General features: G+C 38.1%; 1 protein-coding gene across 1 annotated transcript in view; it reads left to right on the top strand.

The window, feature by feature from the left end:
* ppm1e (protein phosphatase, Mg2+/Mn2+ dependent 1E) overlaps nt 1-24,849 on the top strand; it is a 124,519-nt gene that overhangs the window by 64,995 nt on the left and 34,675 nt on the right. Inside the window, exons 2-3 of the mRNA XM_002934346.5 lie at nt 18,989-19,107; nt 24,381-24,580. Coding sequence (XP_002934392.2) covers nt 18,989-19,107; nt 24,381-24,580 — 319 coding nt within the window. The remainder of the gene's footprint in view (nt 1-18,988; nt 19,108-24,380; nt 24,581-24,849) is intronic.

Here is a 24,849-nt window from a genome sequence, read left to right as displayed (position 1 = left end):
GCAGTCATTTTTCATTATATTTGTGTTTTTTCTTTTAAGGCGAAGGAAAGGCTAATCTCCCCATATTTCACCTGTTCAGATGATCAGAAGCCAAACAGGAAGAAAAAACGCTGAGCTTTGTAAAGAAAGTTCCCATAATGCCTCACTCCTGCACCGAGACCCAGACCAAGTGAACATGCTCAGTTTGTAAGACTATGGGGGACATTTACTAATCCACGAAGGTCCAAAAAGCATCCGAATGCGTTTTTTTTTCGTTATGATCGGTATTTTTGCGATTTTTTTCCGCCGCCGTCGCGACTTTTTTGGCGCCGTTGCGAAATAATCATATTGCGCCGAGTACGAAAGTTTCGGATTCATTCAAGCTTCAGTATCGTGACTTTCCTTGGGCCAGGTTGGAGCTGCAGAGTGCCATTGAGTCCTATGGGAGGCTTCCAAAATCATGCAAAGTCGGAAAGGTTTGCCCGCCGTTTACTTTTACGAGCGCTCAATACTAAAAAGTCTCGACAATTCGCAAAAAAATGTTTGCAAAATGTTCGTTTCAAATCCGTTTTTTTCCCGTTCGGGATTCGGATTCGTGGATTAGTAAATCTCCCCCTATGAGTCAGCTTCCTGCTGATTGGCTCAGATCACACATTCCTAAGGCGGGGGAGTGAGTTATTAGCATTCTTAAAGGAGGGGAGAGAGCATAGAGCTGCGTGTCTCTGGCACATGAATTACAGACACAACAAATCTTTTAAAAGAGAAGTCAGTGCAGCGATTCTGTGAGTGCTTATGCCTGTCTTTACATAGACCTTTCTGATAAAGCTTACTTAGTTTTTACACAAAAATGTTGCACTGAGTTTTCTGTCAAAAGAAACAGGATTTGTTGTCTCTAACTCACCCCCCTTTAGGAATGTGTGATCTGAGCCAATCAGCAGAAAGCTTCCTTATAGTTTTACACACTGAGCATGTATACCGGTCTTGGTCTTGGTGCAGGAGCGAGGCATTATGGGAACTTTCTTTACAGAGCTCAGCATTTTTTTTTTCCTATGAGGCTTCTGATCATCTGAATGGAAGAAATATGTGGAACTGAATATGCCTGCAGCTTGAGATTAACTCTTTATTAGCCTTTCCTTCTCCTTTTAATAATTGGCTTTACTGTTACCATACAGTTGTAGACTAAAGTATCCATAACTCAGTTGTCTTTAAAATACAATAAAAAGAAACAGTTCACTAGCACATAGATGTTTATGTTCAGAAAGAGTAAGTCTATCGTCATCACTGAATGTCTGAAACAAAGTAGGCTATACAAAGTGGGTGCTACCAGACCCAGTCAGCCTACCCCCCCCTTCCTTCCCATTTGACCTCCAAAATGACTCAAATCTGCACTACCACAAGCAACAAATCTCCCCAAAAAGCTTTCCCACCAGCAATAAAGTAAATCCCTGGTGGGAAAACATTGTGCTTTACTTAACAGTGCAAGGAACTTCAGACAACTTCACGCTGCGTGTGTTTTACCACTGGCAATTTTAGTGTTAGCTGGTGGAAAGGAAACAAAGGACATTTTGTTGCCCCTGGTAGTGAAGATTTATGGCAGGATGCATACCGTCCTGGGTGCCTTCACCCTAAATTGTCAAGGCAAAGAGGGCTGGGGTCAGCTACTTACCTTTATTTGCATTTTGTGCCAGCCACACAAGCCTTGTTTGGATAGGTTTTTTACATATGTCAGAACCTTTAAATTTAATTCAATAAAACTAATTTTGGGATAACTTCTGAACATTGGTTCATGTGTGTCATTATTTAAAACTTTCAATCTTTTCAACTTTGCATAAATATATTTTAAATAATGAAACTTCTACAGGTCTCCATTTTGAAAGGCTGCATACATAATGAGCTTTGCCAAAAGGCCATGGCAACTATGTCACCATGCCCTTCTGCTTCCATGCAAGACTGAAACTTATTTTTCTTAATACAGGATCATCAGTTTCAAAATTGCAGCCAGTAGCTAGCACCCATGGGGAAAATGTTTAATCCCCCCCCACACACACACAGAGCTCCACATTGTAAATATTTGCGCATACCTATGGATTTCTTAGCATAGCTTCTCAAAAAATACTGTTACTGCTAGCATAAAAAAAATATTTTTTTGTATTCACTTCTCCATAAATGCTGATGATATATTTCTATTATTATAATGTATTAAAAAAAATTATAAGTGTTTTCCAATTGGATGGAAAAAAAGATAAATGATTTTAAAAAGTAAAATAGAAGTATTATGGAAAAGCTATATGGTATACCTTGTTAATTGTGACTCATGTAGAAGGGCATGCAGTGTGCCCATAAGTCAGTTTGTAAATCTGTGCCTCCCACTTCATTCTCTAGATAGTAGCACTTGCGCGCTCACTTGACAGGTGTTATATATATAGAATTCTATTTTAATCTCAGTGTTGGCAGTATACACTTTCTAAGCATATATATTTTGTTTTTGAACTATAATATGTCTGCTATGTGTTGCAACAATCTGTTTATCGTAGGATGATCATTACCACCATGCCTCTTATGCCATTTATGTCTGCCACGCGCAAAGAAGAAAGGGATCATTAGCATACAGAGAACTTGTTAGAGATGCATGGCAGACTACAAGACTTCATCACAGCATATTTAGAAATTAAATGGAAAGTAAGCTATCGATTTGAACTCTCTTAGTGAGGCTGTGGAAGTGTGTAGCCCACTTGAGGCAAAGATGCTGCTAACACATGACAAGCGTTGACATTTACAGATATTGCAAGGCAGACTGGGAAACGACATTACAGATATTGTTGCAGCTCCTGGGGGAGCTGAAGGTGAACTGAAGAGAGGCATAAAAGCACTTTCTTTCGAAAATAAGAAGCTACAGTTAAAGCTCATAACCTTGCAAAACATTCTGCATAGGTGACATATTTGCATAACCCTATACACAGAATCAGCTATAAGAATGTAAATGGCAATATTTAACTCCTGAAAATGAGTTGCAACCATATTTTTAAGTGATCAAGACTTTACATATTAAACATATGCCCTTCCATTTATCTAAATTTGTTTAATACTATGGGCTAGTGATCTCATGAAGACTGTTGGGCCTTCTTTATGCATATCACTAGTTACCCAACGTAAGCCTTTGTTTATGCTTGGTACATTGTGTTTCCAGTACGGAATTTTCAGTGCTGTAAAAAGAAGTTTACAAGATGGCATACAAGGTAAAAATGTACTGTGAGGAAAAACCCTACTCTTAAGTGTAATGGCAATGTGCTTTAAGGCTTCAGCTTTGGCATGGAGTTGCATTTTTTGGCAATTTAAAAGCCCAAGTGCCCTGCCCTGAAGCCATGCTATGATATTGCCTGCAAACACTTGAGCCAGTACTTTCCAGGCAATACTTGCCAAGTAACGCACACTTATGAAAAACACTGGCAAATGTGTTTGAAGGCAATTTCAATTAATGTTTACCATGTGCTTTGCTGCTGTGTTTTTTAGGCTGCTTCAAAATGTGCCACTCAAGTTGTGCCATGTGCCAGTAGGCAAATCAACATTATAAGGAGATTTGATGAAAATATAGTTGAGCCAATGCCAAAAAGGGCCAACAGACCATTCAGATTTAAAAATCATAGATTTCTATTTGAACAAAAGCAAAATAAATAGAGCAAACTGTTGCTGTCACATGAATTTTACCGTGACTTTACAACCTAACTACTTAAACCTCTGGAAACTCTGGAAATTAGGTAAAAATCTAAGTATGAATGAAAGAGTAAAATGTTATATGACAATAATGATGATAGGAAGATATCATATCCTGCTTTACACTTTTGAATTGGTATTATACCCTATCGCCGTGCTGATTAGACCACTTCCATACTTCCTGTGGGCTTATTAGGAAACAAAGGGTATTCATACCAGTATATGGGAAGCTAGGGAAGTGGTTGCACAGTTCAAAATAGTGGGTATTCTGGGTCATCTAGACTAGCTATAGACCAGTATTCATTAAGATGTGCAGGATAGTTACATAGGGTTGAAAAAAGACGAATGTCCATCAAGTTTAACCCTTCCAAGTAAACCCAGCAAATAGGATAGTGCTTCACTAATGAGCCAAAACCTGCTCTGTTACTGTTATTCAATAAGGACTCCCAATGGGCAAGTATCAGTTTAAAGGTAAAGTACCTTACAGCAAAATCGAAGTTTCTTCCCAAAATTCCTGTAAAGTATGCAAGGGAAGTGAAGCTTTTGTCACTGTGGTCTATTTTTAAAAGTATTCTTTTATGAATGTATATGTATGTATATCTTTATTTATAAAGCGCTACTTATGTACGCAGCGCTGTACAGTAGAATACATTAATACAAACAGGGGTTATTAAGATAATAATAGATAAATACAAAGTATACAATAAATACAAGATAAATACAGTTGTAACAAGTTAAGAGTCAAAGACACAAGAGGATGAGGTCCCTGCCCCGTAGAGCTTACAATCAAAGAGCTTAGATCTTACAATCAAATTTTAGCATTTATATGTATTAAGTTATAGAGGGCTAGTAACACAGAAATGAAAATGCCCTAGAATTTCTTAGAAATAACTAGGTCTTCAAAATGCAACACTATTTATAGAAAGCATTAGATTTTTTTAGAAAATACCTGTCAAGGCTTTTCAGGGAAGTTTATGAATATGTATTATCTAAGGCTCCAATGAACTCAACAGCTCAGCTGGGACGTTGTGTAGACTCTAGATGAAAAAAGATGGATGAATTTAGTAGAGCTGGTAGTAAAGCATGAGAAAATATTTATACTTGTCTAGGTTAGCAATTTCTATATAACATCAAATTAATATTTATTATTTATGTCAAGTCATTTAATAATTTTCTCAATAGTTATAACTGCAAAAATGTATAAAGTTGTCAGTGTTATAATCATCACAGTAATACCTATGTTGCCCAATAGATCAACTCACACACAGCCCTATCTTTAAATGACAAGGAAAGGCAGATCTAAGGGTACCCTCTTTTTGCCTCAATCTCTTACCCATTAAGTCAGCCTCCAGGCCTTTTGTTGAGAAAAAACAACAACCTCATGCATTAAGCCATATTGGCAGACTATATTCTGCAGGAGCCTACAGTTCCCAGCCATAAGCAGGTGCGGGACAGTCTCTTAAGGGCACCGCATAAACATTAGCACCTTACTGCTCTGTAGAGCTGGTAATGTATCTAGCACTAGTCCAGGGCTACAGTACCGAGCATTTCAGTATAGTGGCACGGTAAGGTCAAGGACATTACTGCAGACTGATATAAGGGGGTAAGAAACTGTGTTAGGAGAGGGTACTCTACTAAATAAATGATGTCTTGTCTTTGTCTTTCCTTGCCCATTGACAGTTAAAGATATATTATAGTTATTAAATAAAGTATGTATTTGCATCTGATTATAGAGCCATGCCTTTATATTATACAGTATGTGTAAGAGCCCTTTTCAAAAAATGTAAACTATTAACATAATATTAAAGCTTGTGTAATATTGCTTTAAAACTTGTAAAAAAAAAATCTGCTGCTTGGATAGCTGTCAGTGTTGGCCCAATGCAAATTTGCAGTTCATTCACAATCAATCCATATAACGTTTATGTGCGCACACAGCCTAAATATAGCAACACACTGCAGGCTAGAGGAACGCTGCTGTGGATCTGGGAGGCTCTAACTGCTTAGAAATTCAGTTTCAGCATTCTGAAGCTTAGGCTGAAATGTAACTCTTTCAGTATTCTATCCCACATACTTGGATTAACTTGCTTATTCATTATGATTGGGGCGGGGGGCATTTTTTTGTTTTATCTTTATTGTTTAAGAATTAAAATGATTCTAAATTGTTTATGAAATACAATTCTAGAATCTATGGACCACTTCCACAACTGAAGGGAAGACAGAGGTAGGCGAGTTAACTTTCAGCACAGCGCCCCATGTTCCAATGGAGAGTGTGTGGGTGCAGTTTCTTGAAGAAGGTAAGGTCAGGTTCTTGGCAAGCCACAGGTTGGCTTTTAGTGACTGCCAAAAGCTAAGCAAATAATTGTGGCATTGAATGTCCTCAGAAAGGGGAATTCAATCTATTAATTGCCAAAGGAAGTTCAGGTGGTTTGTTGTAAAGATATCAAATATATTTCTTTTCAGAAATTAAAAGGAATTTATTTGCATTTCATGCTCTTTTCTGAATTGTTAGATGCATTTTGTTTTATTTGAAGAAGTGGAAGCTAAAACTCAAATATACTGTATATTAAAGGCTCCTTTTAGAATTGACACATTTACCATTAATTATCTTGTTCTGTGGAGTTTTGTCTCAACTCACAAACCTACTGTTAGGAGGGTTTAGTGCCTATCCTGAAACATCCAACCTTAGTCCAGTTAGTAAATGAGGCAAAGAAGATAACCCCAACTAACAATGCTGCATTTGCTTTTCTATTCATGTAGTTGCACTGTGTGCAGTTGTCTTTTTTTCATTTTAGTATCTGAGAGCTTGTCTATAAGAAACACTGCAATTGGACTGCACCGGCAGGTATTTACTATTTTGTCTTAAGCCTGGGAACCCCCTAAGAATTGTTTGTTACACGTGTATTTGAGTTTAATACTGTTAGAAGCAACCATATGCTGCATCTCTGGAAACACATCCGGTCCCCAAAGCTAGTACCATGTCTGGTAACCCATAGCAACCATATAATTAAAGTGAAAAGCCGGAATAGAAATGCATTTGCCGACATTGTGCACAATGATCTCACGTAGGAACAGCACAGTGATAACACCATCAGAGCTGAAATTGACTAGATGGGGTTTGGGAAATACAAGAAGCCCATGGCTTCCATTTGAGGTGGAAATATCCCATAAATAAGAGAGGTAAAAATTCAGCTCTCCAGCCTTTGTAAGCTATACCTTCCTACATCCTTACTGCCTTTTGGCTACATTATTGGGCTGCACAGTTTTCTCGTCTGTATGAAATCTGTTTTTCAGTATTGAAAGGTACAGATCAATACAAAGAACCACCAACATATGGACTAGAGACAAGTTCCTCGCTGTTAGTGGTCCATTGCACGTACCTGACTGCTAGGACATTGTACACATGATCAAGAACAACCTAGAAGATGCTGCCAAAAATACCAAAACTGGAGTTACAACCATGTTTGTACAATTTAATGCCTGTTGTATTCATGTCATGTCTACTGCATACATGTAAAGACCACTTGATTGCTTTGCTTTGATGACTGTACCTTGAAAGTCTGCTGCCTGTATATCCTACATGTATATGGAAATGACACAGATAAGAGAGGACTCAGATTTAGCATTCCCGATGAGCTAAGCTAAGTCAAGAAGGAAAGATATATATTTTATTTTTCTAAGTAAAATATAGATATGTACAGAACTTTAGTCCCACTTATATACAGTGTTTGGTTCCAGTTAATCTTGTGTCCTTTTTATATAGAATTTGGATGCTGTAAACTAGCGGGATCCACGACAGACACTTTCTTAGCTTTAAGGCAGTTTATTTACACAGGGGTGCTCATTTCAGCATGCAAAACAAATCATAAAAGTAAATCCTCCCCTCTGGGGTACTACTTTCACACATTAGATGAGTTCCAAACCTGGGCCCCTTGTGGGCTACCAGTGGGAAAACACAAATGTTGGGGTCACCCCTGTACTCACAACACGTCTGGGGGATTAGCTCAGCATCCTGGCTTTCCTTTCAGCTCCTTAGATCCTCAGTCTCTCAGTTGCTTTCTCAAGTCTGGGCTCCCTCTGCTCCTTGCAGTGGCAGGAAGCACCCCCAGCCCCTCTGGGAGTCCTAACACAGAGAGGTATCCTTCCTGCTCTGTGCCCTGCTCTGAGAGACTGCTGCACACCTTCCCATACAATTAAATACTTTTCCACAGGACATCCTTCCTGTGGAAAGTAAGCTCCAATAGGTGAGCTGGACTACTTGAATGGATCATCTGATTCACTTGTTCTATCCAGAACCCTATAACTTCCAGGGCCAGACAGCAAAACCCTTTAAACAGAGAAACCATTCTCGGTTTATCAACCTCTCCCTTAAAGCCTACATCTCCCACTATGGAGAACTTAAAGGGAAAACTCACATTTTCTCTCATTTGTTGGGTCACTCTACCACAATGCATAAAAAGTAGTGCGTTTTTTCCTCCAATAAAATTCCTGCAGGGTTTATCATAAGGCTAATGGCACACTAGGCCTGAAAACAATGGAAATCAAAACACTCTGCCAAGAACCTGCAGCAGTAACAGGAAGACTCCTTTGTTCAGCAGAAAATATGAATGAAATTTGGGATAAATGTGATATATATAGATGACAAGCGCAAATAACATGCAAAAATTACTTCTAATGCATTTTTATATGTGTAGCTCTGGATTTTAAACATATAGTTCTGTTGTAGAGGTTTCATGGCAGTGACAATTATTACTGTTAAGTGCTGACATTTGAACAGCACTTTACTGAGATTATGCATCATTCACATCAGTGGAGCTTAAAAGTCTCTGTCATATTCACACACACACACACACTATGGTCAATTTTATTAGACAATTAACACTGAGGGGCCTTTTTATCATAGTGTGTAAAATGTTTAACGCTAGAAAAGCAGTTTAAAAAGCTGTGTAAAATACATGGCAAATTTATCCAAGGCATGTGTTTTTTTTGTATGACACCTGATCGCCAAATTTGATGCCATTGTTTTACATCACTACAGACCTTGCATAATCCATTAAAGTCAATTTAAATAATTCAAGCTGCAAGTAGCTTCTGGCATGGAAAAAACTGCGATGGACGAATGCCATATTTTTTTTTAGCCTTTTTAAGCTGCTGCTTCCATTTACACTGGATTTTTGCACAGAGATATGCAATCACTTAAAATCATTAGCTTGAGTATGCTGTTTTTTACACAGTGATGTCTAGTGACATGCGGTATATTTCGAGGGACAGTAAAGAGGGTTTGGTAGGATCATGGAAGTGTCTGGGTATCGTCAGGGTGGATTGTCCTCATTTGATAATTTAAGTATTGGGAGATATACTACCCTGCCACTAGCTTGTGCAATGCATAGCAGATGTCCTCTCTCTCTACCCCTTATATAGGTTTCAGGGCCTAGGACCTCCTCCACTCTAGAAACTTCCCAGGGGATTTATATGTTTCCAGTCTAAGAAGTTGCTGTCATCTACTGACCAAAGTACAAATTGCACAAAGTACAAATTACACATACATATATCACTTTCTTACAACTAGTCCAAAACCATGTACTGTCACTGGAATGAAAAATGTAGATTTGAAAAATGATGAAGATAGTCTTGTTGCCTGTATTGCCAAATGAATGCTGACAGCTGTTATTACAATCTACTTCTTGTGCTGTAGAGAAATTGGAATATTAAGGGGTACTATGCAATAATATTTTACTCCAGATTTATGCTTAATATGGTGTAATGCTTGTGCTGGCATGGTATTTACAGTATTCCTCATCTCAAATATAAGAAATGTGTGTAATAAATATGTATAGTACCTTTATCCCTGGTTATACATGAGGGTGCTATACTGTTCAACTCATATGAGCAATTTGAGGGAAAAATTAGGTTTAATTATGATTTTTTTACAGAAGTCACGCATATGCAAAAGGGCTCCAAATGCACCGGACACAGCGGCTTGCTTAAAACTCGATTTTTATTACTCCATTTAAAAAGGCGTATTGTTTTTAAATGGAGTAATAAAAATCGAGTTTTAAGCAAGCCGCTGTGTCCGGTGCATTTGGAGCCCTTTTGCATATGCGTGATTTCGCCTTCCCCAGCTACAGGTTCGGGGCTCTGAGCACCTGAACCACTTCTGAACAACGGTGAGTTCTTTGCATTTAGGATTTCACATTGTGAGAGCTGATATGATGGTGTTGGGAATTTGACCTAGATCAACTGTGAGACAGATCCGGGGTTTATACACCCGGATCTCTCTTTTGTATTTGGTACCTTTATTTACTTGATTTCCTGACATTTGAAACATTTAGGTTAAAATTAATTGAGCCATTTCTAAGTTTAGGTTACTACCATTTCTTAGTTTGTAGTTTATTTTTTACAGAAGTCAGTGAATTGTCTGTCTGACATGTCATTCATTTTTCTGCTAGTCAAACAGTACAAGCATAAAAGCAAATACCACTAAAATGTTTCCATTTTTTCATAGAAATCACTGGTTACTGCATTTGTGTATATATGGCAATATCTGCTATATTAGAATAATACTCAATACTAAGAAATCCTAGTCCATCTTGGGACTCATCCAGTTACATAACAGAATCACTTTAAGACATATTAAAGGGATTTTGTCATGGTTTTTATGGTGTACTTATTATTTCTAACTTGTACTGTTTACATAGCAAATAATTCACTCTACAATTTAAAATGTTATTCTTGAACCAAAAAAATTATTTTTTTTAGTTGTAATATTGGTGTGTAGGCAGCCATCTCAGTGCATTGTTCCTGAGTCTGAGCTTTCAGAACATACATTAGATCATTTCTCCTACTCCCATGTAACTGGAGGAGTCTCAAGCTGGACTAGGATTTCTTACTATTGAGTGCTATTCTGATATCTACTGGGAGCTATCTTGCTACCTTCCTATTATTCTGCTGATCGGCTGCTGGGAGGGGGGTGATATCACTCCAACTTGCAGCTCAGCAGTAAAGTGTGACTGAGGTTTATCAGAGCACAGGTCACATGCTTGTGGCACCCTGGGAAATGAAGAATATGGCTAGCCCCATAAGAAATTTTAAAATTATATATAAAAAAAAAATCTGTCTGTTTTTGAAAAATGGATTTCAATGCAGTATTCTGCTGGAGAAGCTCTATTAACTGATGCATTTAAAAAAACATGTTTTCCCATGACAATATTCCTTTAAAGAGCACTGTATATCATTGTCTGTATTCATGTTCAGCCTTAGGAATCTTGGTAGCTTGCTCAGTAATGATTATGAGTGAGTCATGTGATTGTTTACATGCAAAATGCTGAGATGTTTGTAACCTACATGTGATTTAACAAGCCGACTGCTCCCACTTGTTATGCCATCCATGTAACTGTGTACCCATTAAGAGATTTTCTACAAGGCATCCATCCAGTGCAGAGGAAAACAGGGTAACGCATACAAACTAAAATCATCAATTCCATTGCAATTAATGAATCCCGTTTATTTGTGTCTCAACAAAGTAAAAAAGTGCCAGAGTTGAGTACCAGAATGTTCTACCAATTCTTCTTTTGGAGGGACAGGCTCTGATCCTTGAGACCTCTCCCAGAAATATTTTAGATAAAAGCTCTTTGTAACTGCTTCTTTCATTTAGACCATCCTGTTTGTTAGTACATATATTTCCTCTGAAACAAAAAGCCTTTCTAGAACGGACTTAAAAACCTTTTACGGTAAATTCACACACTAATGTGCTACAAAAAATACCTCCCTTTTTGGCATGAGCTCATTCAATTTGTTTGTGTGTTCTCTGCTAGTCAGATGCAAACAATTATGGTTTCCACTGTATATGAGGAATGTTTTAGCAGTTCAGAAAGTGTTCTTTTGTACATAAGCCCAACTGAATTAGCACATGTCAAAAGAGGGTTATTTCTTCCCTCTAGATGAGAATACTTTTGAAAAGTACCTGCAAAAGATGTGTTTGGAACAATGTGCAGCACTAATTAAAGCATCTTTCTGAGGTGCTGCTGTTGCACATACTTCCATCTGAACCTTTGCCTGAGTTCCATATCTGTCAGATGGTCTTTTATTCATATGGCAAAGAGACAGGGCTCATCAGGAAGATTCATCTTAGAGACCATAGGCAGAGAATAATACATGTTTAAGGAAGCTTATCTTGGCCAAAAAATCTGTTGCAAATCTGCATATGGCGAAGAATTGATTCCACTCTAACTTGTATATTGACGTCTTAAAGATGTATCACTTTGTATTTATTGTTCCTTTTTCACCTTTTCCTCAGAAAGCTGTTAATCAACAATACAGAAAGGACAATATTGCTCTGTACTAGGCATTCCTAATGTTGTTTTTTTTAAATTGCATGTCAATGGCTAATTTTTTGTTTTCCCGAGTAGTATAAAGGATTCCCAACAGTGGTGGATAGGCGAGCGTTGTTTGACGGATCCAATTCACACAGGTTGCCAGCAGTATTGTGTATACAGAAGCCATTTATAATGCTCACCTTAAAATATTTTAAGGTTATTTTGTCATTTCTAGAATAGATTTAGCAGTTTATTTATCTTTGGGAAATCAATAAGTAAGTTCATTTACTGACTTGTTAAGGAAGTCTGTTTCACTGGAGGGTGCCAAAATAATAGGAAAAAGTACTGTGCCAGCATTTCCTTACCTGAGATCTTCCTCCCAAGGGAGTTGGGCATTCTGTGCATGAGCAGTAGAGTAGATCATGCAGTTTTACTCTTCTGTGTATGCACAAACAGGGTTTGTCACAAGGGACTTCTGGGACACTGGTCGAAAGGTAAGTAAAATGCCAGTGCAGTGCTGATACAGTTTTTTCCACAGGCTGGTGCAGTTTTTTCTTAAAAGGAGCACCGAATTGCGGAAAAAACTCAGTGATCTATTTCACTAGGGGTGCCTAATCTTTGGCACCCTCTTCCCGTGAACATAGGCCTTACATATCCTTTAAGAATTCTATATACAACCTGGTACTGGCTGGCAAAATAGGTGGCTGAAATCAATATACATGTGATTGCAAGGCTGGGGTTAGACTTGCAGGCCAGTCTTATCTGGTGGACCCTAGTGGATAGCAAAAAGAGCTATCCACTTTGGGGGCAAAGGACTTAGATGCAGAAACTCCATAAACCCCAAGGAAAATAGACTTTAAAAATATACAAGGTATCTGTAAAATCTGCCCAAGTTCATGTTCTAGCCTGAACTTTGATCTTAGATCCATGGTTATTTTATGTTTTCTTTAGTGATTGGCTTCATGTCATATATACTCAAATGTTATGCCTGTCCGATATTGCTTTGAAGTTGAATTAGAAAATCCACTTGTAGGAGGCTTTGCTAGGCTGTAAGAGATGGATTACTTATAGATTTACTGCTCTGTATTCAGCTGTGTCCCATTAGCTGCATGACAAATCATTTTCTTTCATGTATACCATATTTATTGGGCTTGAGCTCTGTAAAAATAGTAAAAATACCTGGTCTAATAAAAATTAGATTATATGAGTGTGTAGTGATCTAGTCATGTACTAGTAGTACTCAAAGGGTTAAACCTTTTGGGAACATTAATGATCTATATAGGTTTTTAGTCCACAAATAGAAAGAAACAGTCTGCAGCATTATACATAAAACCTGGTGTGTGCATGTGTGTGTGTTATGTGCCTGAATGGTGAAGGCCATGAAGCTGCTATATTTAGAGATCTGCGTTAGCATCTACGCATGATTTGCTTTTCTTGTCTAAAAGAAACCTGGATAAAAACCTGTTTCTATGACAGATTTATCATCATCAGAAATAAAACGGACCTATTTAGCAAAGTAAATTCGGTAAAAGCTTACTGAACCTATGCTGGCCTTTTGTCCCTCACTTTTTAATGAATGATGTGGGTGGGGAGTAATGGCTCATGAAATAAAAGGCACAGTGTTGCACTGTACATAGACATATTGTTTTGCTGCAACAAGCAACTGAACATTGCAACAAACTGTTTCTCAGTCTTAAAAAAAAAAAAAAATAATCAGGTAGTCTGTTATTTTTTTTTTTTTTTTTTTTAAATCTCTTTGCTGCTTTTGCTTGTTACATCCCCTATTGGTTTTTCACAATAACAATACAATTATAGCCTCACAGAACACCAGTTTTGATCTTCCAGGGCAGTGACCCCCATTTAAAAGCTAGAAAGAGTCAGAAGAGGAAGGCAAATGATTCAAAAACTATAAAATAGGCATTCTGTAACATACTAAAAGTTTACCACCCCTTTAAAGAGTTTGCAAACCCTAAAATTTAATTTTTCATAGTTTTGGTGTTTTACATAAATGTGACTATTGAAATAATGCAATTGATTAACAAACCTATGAAGAAGCAAGACTGCAGGCATTGTGGGAAATGGAATCTTGACTAGAGTAGAGCTGACTTATGCCTAGTTAAGGATATATTTGGGGATGACGTCTATATTCTTTGAAATTCTTTCAACTTCGTGTAGCTATTCATTTGTTTGTAACCTTGTTATGAGATAAGGGTTTTGAACTAATATTAGACAAAAGAGGGGAGCCTGAACCTAAACTTCTGAAAAACCATATAAAGTGAGTGAAGAGGTTCATAGCAATGGTGCCATGGTAAGGTTTAAAAACCAATACACTAGAGCAAATACTGACTCTAGTGATACCTATTTTATGGATATTTGGGTTCAGACGCAACACCCCAAATCCACGTTTACTTCACTCTCATTCCATTTCAGTTTACTGTAACTCCACCTAAATACACTCTTTGGTAAAATTTAATTCGCTTGTCCAAAGATTTTCATTTTTTTTCAACCCCATGAACCAACAACTGTCAACCTTAAAATATTGTCAGCAATTGTTATCTATACAAAATGGACAAAGTGCCACAACATACCAAAAAGACATAATTGTGCCATGCACGAATGTTCACATTATATGTATTTTTTTTTTTTTAGAATAGTTGGACCCGAGCCACTAATATCACAAAGGGGTACATTCTATAAACCAGCAGTAATGGACAGTTGAGTCCCTAAGCTTCTCTATCTGAACATGTTATGCACTGTTAAATCGTGTCATCTAATTACAGACATTCGTCAGAGTTTATAGTTAGGATTACGAATAAAATCGCTCAGCATTACATTGCACACAGTATAAAAAAAGATATCATTGTACTGTGTGGGTGTCACATGCCTACGTAAACCCTTTTTTTCCCTCCATGGCTCATTAAGGGAAACTATCCATCATAATCTTCTGAAACCGGTCATCTTTCGCTTCCTCACTTTGGTTTAGCAGGGCACTCCCTAGACTGTTGGAAGTGCAGCTGGAAGTGTGTTAGATAACTCCCACGCTGCCAGCATCATAAAACAGGATGCATTTTCAAACCCCATCCTATCTCTAATGAGGTCTTTAGTGACAGTGTGTAGGTTTGGGTACAGCAGTATAAAATACAAGACTAGGAAGAAGAGGTGGACTATTGACGCCAACTGATGAGCCTCTTCATGCTTTAATCGGCAGACTGGATTCTAATTATAGAGATTAAAGAGACCTATTTTTATTTTGCACTTCTGATACTGTGAGTAACAACATTCTAAATGTGGGTATTTTCACGTTTGGCTACACACAGGTAGAAAAAGAGTGTAGCTATATTAACACAATTCCTTTATTGCAGCATGTTTTATTTGTTCCTCTGCAGCTAGATGATGCCTTAAGGTCCCCATACACGGGCCAATAGTAGCTGCTGATATTGGTCCCTTGGACCGATTCGGCAGCTAATTGGCCCGTATATGGGCACTCCCGACGGGCCTGCCTGACCGATATCTGTCCTGAAATCGTCCCGATCTCGATCGGGCAGGTTAGAATATCTAGTCGGATCTGGGACTGCATCGGCTCGTTGATGCGGTCCTCGGACCGTCTTTGCCTATGCCCATCATTATAATTACCCTGGATTCTCCCGATATCGCCCACCTGTAGGTGGGGGATATAGGGAGAAGATCCGCTCGCCAAGCGAGGGGATCTGCCAGTGTATGGGGACATTTAGTATTACATCCAAAGCCAAGCAAGAGAAATTTGTGCACTTGCCCAGGCATCACTGTTTATGTCACATGAAATACTTAGTGAGTTATAATATCCTTTTGTATACATCTGTTAAGTATAAATCAAATATTATGAAGGGCTTCAACCTCTGTATAGGTATTCATGGACTAATAAGGGACACAAACAGGTCTGGACTAGGTTTAATATAGACCCTGGCATTTCAAGTACACACAGGCCCCACCAACCCACTAAATAGTGAGAGACTATGACATCTTACAGCCCCTCTGACTTTTGCCAGAATCCACAGATTGCCAGTCTGAGCCTGGGAACAAACCCCCCATGCAACAGATACCAATGCCCAGCCTACTATAAATACTAAAAAATGGCATACGTTTGGGTCCTAACAACTATACATGGTTAACAGACTTGTTGAACACTTCAAATACAGTCTTTTATTAGAAATGCACTGAATTCACTATTTTAGGATCTGCATGAACCCCAAATCCTTTGTGAAAGATTCAGCTGAATACTGAACTGAATCCGAATCCTAATTTGCATATGCAAATAAGGATAAGGAATTGTTAAAGAGAACTGCACTCAAAGTACCCATTGAAAAATGTTCAGATTCTATGGCTATGTGGCAAAAGGTCACATGATTTTAAGGATTTGTATTTAGTTCGGCAAAAGACATGGATTAAAATGGTAGAATCTTGGCCGAATCCCAAACCCAGTCTTTGATTTGGTGCATCCCTACTATATATGGTGCTGCCTATTCTTCACATACCTAAATGATCTATTGTAAGGAGCCCAATACAGTATATATGGATTTCTAATAGGGATGCACAGAATCTAGGATTCAGTTAAGTTAGGATTCGGCCAAGATTCTGCCTTTTTCAGCAGGATTCAGGTTAGGCCAAACTGAATCCGAATCCTTAAAATCATGTGCACTGCGCACGTGATTCTTTTTACGCTTCACTACCTTAGTTTGCATGTGCAAATTAGGATTTGGATTCAGTTAGGTATTCAGCTGAATCTTTCATGAAGGATTCAGGGATCAGTCGAATCCCAAAATAGTGGATTCAGTGCATCCCTAATTTCTTAATACATATATAATATAAATGTTTCTGACATTATAAGGGGAATATGTTATCTAAGGTACAAAGTTTTCTAGTTCTTATTACTTATAGCAAATAATTAGAAGGTAGCATTTTTAGTTACCTGTTGAAAGCAAGTACCTTATTGGTTGCTGTGGGTTACTAGACTTGGGCAAATATTTCTGCATGTTATTACATATGGGGAGCAGCGATCGTGCAGCACTAAGCCTAGGTATGGTTTAGCCTCAGTTATATAACTATAAGCAAAAAAAGAAAACTAGAAGTGGAATAAGAGTAACAATATGAGAGCTAAAGGGAAAGGGCCAAGGAAAAGGAAAATTAGAGAACAGAACAAATTGCAGACAGAAGAGATGGCACAAAAAGGGGTGGAGAGGCAGGAGAAAGCTGAAAAGGGGTAAATATAAATATGGCATGAAGCAGAAAATACAGGAGGGAGAAGACAAAGTAGAACTGGTGGGAAAAAATATACAAAAGTAATTTAAGGGCAAAAAGCATAATAACATAGTAACAGACAACGGAAAGGGGACAAAAGCAAAGCAACACATTTTGACAGAGGGCTTGTAAAATATATGTAAGAAAAATGTGTATATATTAGAACAACAGCTAAATAATGCTAGCTCTCAACTCATCTCCTCTTTAAAATAGAATACCAACTCTGCCCCAGCTGTCACCTTCCCCTATGTGTAACAGCTCATCTCCAACTGTCTGTAAAATTTGCCAGTTCTCCTCCTGTCACTTCACCTCTGTAAAACAGACTATCAGCTTTGCACCACCTGTCACCTCACCTCTGTTAAACAGACTAAATGACTCCTCTTCCACTTTCACCTCACCTCAGTGAAACAAACTGTTAGCTCCAAAGTCAAGTCCATCAAAGTAAAACTGACTGCTATTTCTTTTTCACTGTCAACACATATAACTAAATGCCAGACATCACCATATATATTTCTAAAGTTGTGTATTGACTAAAGGAAACAATGATGCCCAGTATAAAACTTAATTGTTTTTCACACATCTTCTTTTTAACAGTGGCTAGTTCTTTTTAATGGATCATTGCAAAAGAAATGCACAACATGTATTTTGCAATACATTTTAAGTTGTTTTCCCAATGTAATCCATCTTACACAGTTTTATAAATAGGCCCATTTAAGGGCCAGTATACCCCCATGTTTAACATGAGTTCAATGAATAGGGCTTGTGCTGAATAAATGTTTGCCTGTTTACCACTCACAAATTAATTTTTCCCTGCATAATATTGCATTCAGAAAGGATTCAGAGAATTTTCAGGGAAGTATTGTTAAATAGGAAAGAAGATCAAACTGCTGGGAATCCTTCTGAATTCATCAGTTGGATCATTAATAGATCTGCCACTCAGTTTTCTATGCTCATCCAATGCTCTGCTGCATTGCAAATCACTTTGCTATGTCCTGCAATTGTGAGATATTTGTTTCATTGTGGGGAAAAAACTATTGCACTGGCAGGCAAATCTTCTCTTTTATATGATAAAGTTTTACCTGGCAAACTACTACTCGGCACAAGTCTGAGTACGTTCAAATAACTGGCCGTATAGAATGGTTCTGATGTACAGAAAATACATTATGCATTGGGGTGATAAATTGCCTTTAAATGGATTCCTGTGTGTACAAATTAAGGGGATAAAGGGATATTGTATCCTTAATACAAGCAAAGGATAGAATGCAATACAAATGCTTCAGCCTCTGCTATTAAATTGGATTTCTTAAGACACATCTGCAAGGTTAATCGACCCATTTACAATTGTCCCCTGAAGGAAATAAAGGTCCAGTTGTATAGAGGCAGCTCAAGGCAATACATTTTTTTCCTCAAAATTAGATCTACATAATGACTTTCAGGGCTTTCAGTGACAATTCACCATCCACTTATGGCAAGATCAAAATTGTCTATGCACAAGAAGAGGGTGTAGGGGTGCAGAAATAGAAGCAATAACTCAGTATGCCTGGAGAAGTCAAGCTGCTAACCTGTATCATAATTTATCGCTCAGCGTGACTGTAGAATATAATTTTTTTCTTTTTTTTCCCCCTGCCCTCTAGCTTCAAGGGGCTAAATAAACGACTTGTGGTTTTGTTAAACCAGTTTTACTAATGTGTCTTCTTCTCTTTTCCCTTTAGTAATTGCCCGTCTTTCCTGGCTGCTGCATTGGCAAGGGCAACAGCAGATGAAATCCTGCAAAGCGACCTGTCCGTGTACTACTCGCCAAAGCATGTGGATGGCACAGAGGGGATCATACGTGAGTTAATGCATGACTAGCTATTCCAAGGTCAATAGCTCCTGGGGGTGCCAAGGCATTTCAGAAGAGCAGTGGCACCCGAGGCTTTACATACAAACATTTTTCCATCCAGCAAGTAAAGGTTTTAAATAACAAAGCTTTATGCTGCCTTGCTGTTTGTCTTTAATTTTATTTTCTAAGTTTCTTTCTTCTGACTTTCAGCCATTTCACTGATAACAGCAACAACACTAACTTTGTTCAAGGATATTTAAGAGGTCATATTGAAACAAATATGCTGCAATTGGAATTCAAAGTTTAAAGGAGAATGCAAGTCAAAATTTAAAAAGCATACTGCCCAATAGTCCTCCTGTTGTTTAGTAAAAACGCCACACTTTTGGCTCACCTAATCAAATATTTATTCAGTCACACTTCCTAGAACAGGCAGCCATCTCTAAAAAGGTATTCTCCCTCCCTTTCCCTCCTTGCTTCATACTGCACATGTGTTTCATTCCCTCCTCCCCCTCCCCTCTGCCAGATCCGCTTCTGATTGGCTGGTGGGCATGTGTATCTCAGAACAGGAGACAGGATCAAGTTACATGCTCAGAGAATAGGAAGGCTGCCGCTGGCACCTACAGGAAGGGAAAAGAGATTTCAGTGATGTCACTGTAGTCTTCACACTGCTGTAGGCTGCCAGCACCATATCTCAGAGAAGCAAGCAGGGATCTGGGAATTTAGATATGCAGTAAATACTTAAAAAGAATGCCTTTAGACTTACTTTTAATTTATATTAACCTTTCATTGTCCTTTAATATTAAATGGTATTTACAAATGAAGCTGCCACACTTATTTACTGAAACAGACACTTTTTCTACATGGTTAAAACCCCAAGTGCATCATGGTAGTTTCCAGAGAACCAAATGCAGTTCTAAAACTGGCCATACATTATAAGAGACACTTGTTTGGAGAGGTTGCTAAACAAGCATTTTTTTCCTCGATGTGCCCACCACCAATTTGGTCTTTGGTCCAATGGAAAAATCCAACCTGCCTTATCAACATCTGGCTGATTTTCGGTCAGATATCGGTTGGGTAAGCCTCATATACAGGCAGATCAGTCAAATCGGAAGTTAAAATCTGCCCCTGTATGGTCACCTTAAAGTAACAGTAACACCAAAAAATGAAAGTGTATAAAAGTAACTAAAATGTAATGTGCTGCTGCCCTGCACTGGTAAAAGTTGTGTGTTTACTTCAGAAAGTCTACTATAATTTATATAAATAAGCTGCTGTGTAGCCATGGAGGCAGCCATTCAAAGGAGAAAAGGCACAGGCACATAGCAGATAACAGATAAAACACTATTGTATTCTACATTGTTATCTGCAATGTAACCTGTGCCTTTTTTCCAGCTTGAATGGCTGCCTCCGGGGCTACACAGCAGCTTATTATATAAATTATAGTAGTGTTACTGTAGCAAACACACCAGTTTTACCAGTGCAGGGCAACAGTGCATTATATTTTTATTACTTTAAAGCTATTTCATTTTTTGGAGTTACTGTTCCTTTAAGTCACAACATCCTGCTTAAACATCCCTACACACACACAAACACACACTGGGGGTGGTCCATTGAGTTCATAGAATAGGAAAGGAATATTGCAGAAATAGCACAATAGCTAAACTTCCTGGGTTTTTTTCAGAATATATTTTTGGGGAGACTACGGATACTTTGCATTCTACAGCAGGTTTCTTTTAAATCAAAAATTAATATTGGGCAGTTACAATCATTTTAAGGAGTTAAAACCTCTTGCCAGTGGGTAAAAATAAATTGCACTGCATGCAAATTTTTCCACTATTAAGCCAGTAGTACAATACAGCATGTATATTATACAACAATACACCCTGTATTCTAATGATGCTTCTGCGTTGCTACTTACTTTAAACCGTGTATGGCTCCAGGTTTTTTTCTTTTTGTGACCCTAGCAACCAGAAAACTGATCAAATTAGATCTGGTAATCAAATTACCAATGCACAGATAACCACACTGCTTAATGGATTCCTGTTAACTAAACAGTAAAAACAAAAGGGAAAGGGAGAGGGTTGTATACTTGGGAATCTAATTACAGTGTCTACCTTGCAAGGACCAAACATGGAATAGTAACATTGCTTCTGTTGCCACTCTGTGCAGTGCTGAGAAGGACAAAGTGTTGCTTTAGCCCAGCACTATTTTACAAGCTGGTCCACCTTTTATCAGCATGGCTTCAGTAAGTCTTTTACCTGATACTTTTATACTTTTATTCACATCAGGAAAATCATTGTCTGCTATTGTTATTGAGTCAGCTGGCGAAATAGAGGATCACAAACATGATCTGACTAAAGACAGCTGTGTTGGTATGGAGGGATGTATTTTCATATCTCTGAGTTACACAGAAAATGGCAAATACACTGTAAGTAGTTTTGTGGCTGCTTCATCAGATACATGTACTCTGGGCTTGTAAAACTGGCAAAGCAAAGAGTTAACTGCTCTGGGAAATCCCACCAGACATCCACTGGTAGCCCCGCTCTGTAATTATTTTACTGTAACACACAGTGGTGTAATCAGCTGCAAGTTTAATCGATTTAAACAAAGTATCTGGTCCCAGGCTCCCTGCACTACATGCACACAGACACATCAGTGTAATCATTCTGAGATCAAGTTGTGCTTTCCTGCATGGGGGCAGGATTAATACCTATACAGGTAAAGGGAGTAACACAGAAACTCGTTGTTGCCACAGCCATTGCTTTATTGGTTTTTCATGATTATCTTAGAGCACTGGCATATGTCCTCCTCCTGTAGGCTGCCAGTCAACATAGGGGCTGCAAAACAGCCATTCACAGCCATTATTGGACTCCCCAGGAACTTTTTAATGCTTGTGCAGCTTCCCAACTCTTTTAAAATGTGAATGTGGCTTATGGATGAAAAAAGCTGGCACCCCCGGGTTAGGCTGTCTTTATTTTGTAGCAATGTTCTTAGTTTAGATGTTGCTTAATCACGGGAAAATGCAAAATAAATAATTTCCCTAATATTATATTACTAGTTTTATTTTGGCTCTAGACCCTGCTAATCTATCTAATAATTATGGTAGTAACTCTTTATTGCATGCCGCATGCACCACATGCATAAAAGCAATTGCTTCTTGCTTTACAGAAGGAAACATTGAAAAACTTTATACTGTATCTCTTAGTTCATTATGCAATTTGCATTATTCAGCAAAATACACCATTATTTATTTGTATTTTCTGTGTGTATTGTTTGGTTTATTGTACACCCTGTTATAGTAGAGTATCTGCTTTACTTGCACTATCCATGTCACATCAGGACACTTGGGAATATGTACACACCAGCCATCAAATTATGTTTTCGGGATTATAAAAATTTGCTTTGATCTCCCTTTATTAAGAGATTTGACCTGTTTCCAGAGAAAGATGTTTGCAGTTTATGACTTTACAGTTCGCATTAGGCTTGTTTGTGAGAAAATGGCTTTACTGGAAGCTTATATTAACAGTTTAATGGCTTGCCAGTAAAAATACATAACCTTGATTGGAGAGTCAAGGTCAACCTGTCTGCTTGATTTTCCAGCTAATACTCAAATGACAGAAAATTTGAATTAGTAGGAATCATTTCTCTCCAAAAGAAACTTCATACAGACATACAAAAACAACTGATCATAGCTATCAGGATAGCAACTTAGTGTATGGTATAATGATTTAATTGAGTAATATTTTAAATGTTTAATATGAAAATATTTATCATTTATTTAGTTAGGTTTGTGATCCCCAAGCAGTGGCTTGCAAGCAACATGTTGCTCACCAACCTGTTGAGTTGGGAGTGATATTTTTTATCCCAGGTGCATGACATTACGTTTATTGACATTAAATCTCATCTGCCACTTAGCCGGCCAGATTGCCTGTTGTCCAGATCCTGCTGCAAGGATGCCACATCCTGGATAGAATTGATTGGGCTGCAGAGTTTTGTGTCATCTGCATCACTGATACATTACTTATACTCCCCTAAATCATTAATGAACAAGTTTAATAAAAGTGGACCCAGTACAGAACCCTGAGGGACCCCTCTAAGAACCTTACTCCAAGTAGAGAATGTACCATTAAAACCCACCTTCTGTACCCGATCCTGTAGCCAGTTTCCTATCCATGTGCAAACAACTTCACTAAGACCAACAGACCTCTGGTTGGCACTGGGTAGTAACAATGCTGGATTAATTGTGCAGCATCTCTTGAGTACACACTGTGACAAAACTGAGGGAGCTGTGTGTGCTTTAAAATGTTTGCTGCCTGTTCACCTAACCATTCCCTAGTGCAAAGCTTTAACATTGGCCTGAGGTTTCAAACGGGTGAGGTTTGAATGTTGTATATGATAAGCATCAAAGCAGCTTAGAATTGCATTTTCTGGACTGAACAAAAATATATTTTGTTTTCTCTACTGGTATAGAAAGATAGTTAAATGACAACTCAATTTCATATAATTCTAATAAACCTTCCAATAATGTATTCATTAATATTTTCCCTTTTTTTTGCACTGCTGGTTCTTACTTTTTAAACAGTGTAGTAGAAGCCAGCTCAGCTCCAGCCAAAAATGCTCTAAGATTCATAACCAAAAATAAAAAAAGAGAATAGAAAGGGACAGAGAAATACTGCTTTCCAAAATTTACAAATAGCACGGACATCACCAAAAAATTATGATTTAATGGCCAACTAAAGCACTAACAAACATTGTTTCATTTTACTAGTATTTGGACATTGGGCTTTTGTCTCACAAACCACCCCTATGCAACTTAACTTAGGGTCCCACTTTGCCTCCAAACTTGCCCTTCAGGCCAAGATACAGTATAGCACACTAGTGTGCATGTACATCAAGTACTGCTCACATTGGACAAGTGGACTGCACTTTACATAACTTTTTAGTGCACCTCTTAAATAGCCAATATCCCTCCTTGTGTAAATTGACACTCGTTGGGGCAGGTTGTTAGGAATGGCCTCTTCTGTAGTGTGCAGTGATGCAGTAAGTAGGCAAGTAAGTAGGAGCAGTCTCATACCTTAATAAGCAGTGGTAAATGTAATCTGGAACAGTTTTATACTAAATTAACAGTGGTGCAAGTAAGGTGGAAGTCTCATTTGCAACTCAACTAATTAGGCTTAAGTGGGATTGTCTCCTACATATGAGCAGTGTTGCAAGTAAGCAAGAACACTAAAATTGAATTTAGTTTTAATGCCAACCAAGTTTTTAAAACTTTCTCTTCATTTTAGAACTTGAGGCCATAAAACTTGCCCGCGGAGTGTTTAGCAAACTGCATGAAATCTGCTGCAGCTGGGTAAAAGACTTCCCCCTGCAACGCAAACCACACATGTATTATGACATCTCTATCCACGCAATCAAGAACATGCGGAGAAAGATGGAGGACAAGCATGTCTGTATCCCAGACTTTAATATCCTATTTAATCTGGAGGTAAGTCCATCATTTTTTGTAGTTCTGGCAATGTGAGCTCCTGGCTAAGCCCTAGGTAGGTGAAATCTAAATTGGTCTATTAAAACCAGTGGCATTTTATCAGTACAGAAGTCTTGTATGAAAAAGAAAACACCTTATATTGTAGAAGCTGTAGTTAGATTTATCAAGTTGACCACATTTAAAAGCAGCAGAATTTCATGGTAGTTGTTCTTCTCAGTGAATGGCAGCTTTAAAAGTTTCCTCTCAGGTTGGTGATCTGCTTACATTAA

Source organism: Xenopus tropicalis, chromosome 2, assembly GCF_000004195.4.
Source record: "Xenopus tropicalis strain Nigerian chromosome 2, UCB_Xtro_10.0, whole genome shotgun sequence".
Taxonomy (NCBI): domain Eukaryota; kingdom Metazoa; phylum Chordata; class Amphibia; order Anura; family Pipidae; genus Xenopus; species Xenopus tropicalis.
This window is presented reverse-complemented; position numbering and strand designations above follow the sequence as displayed.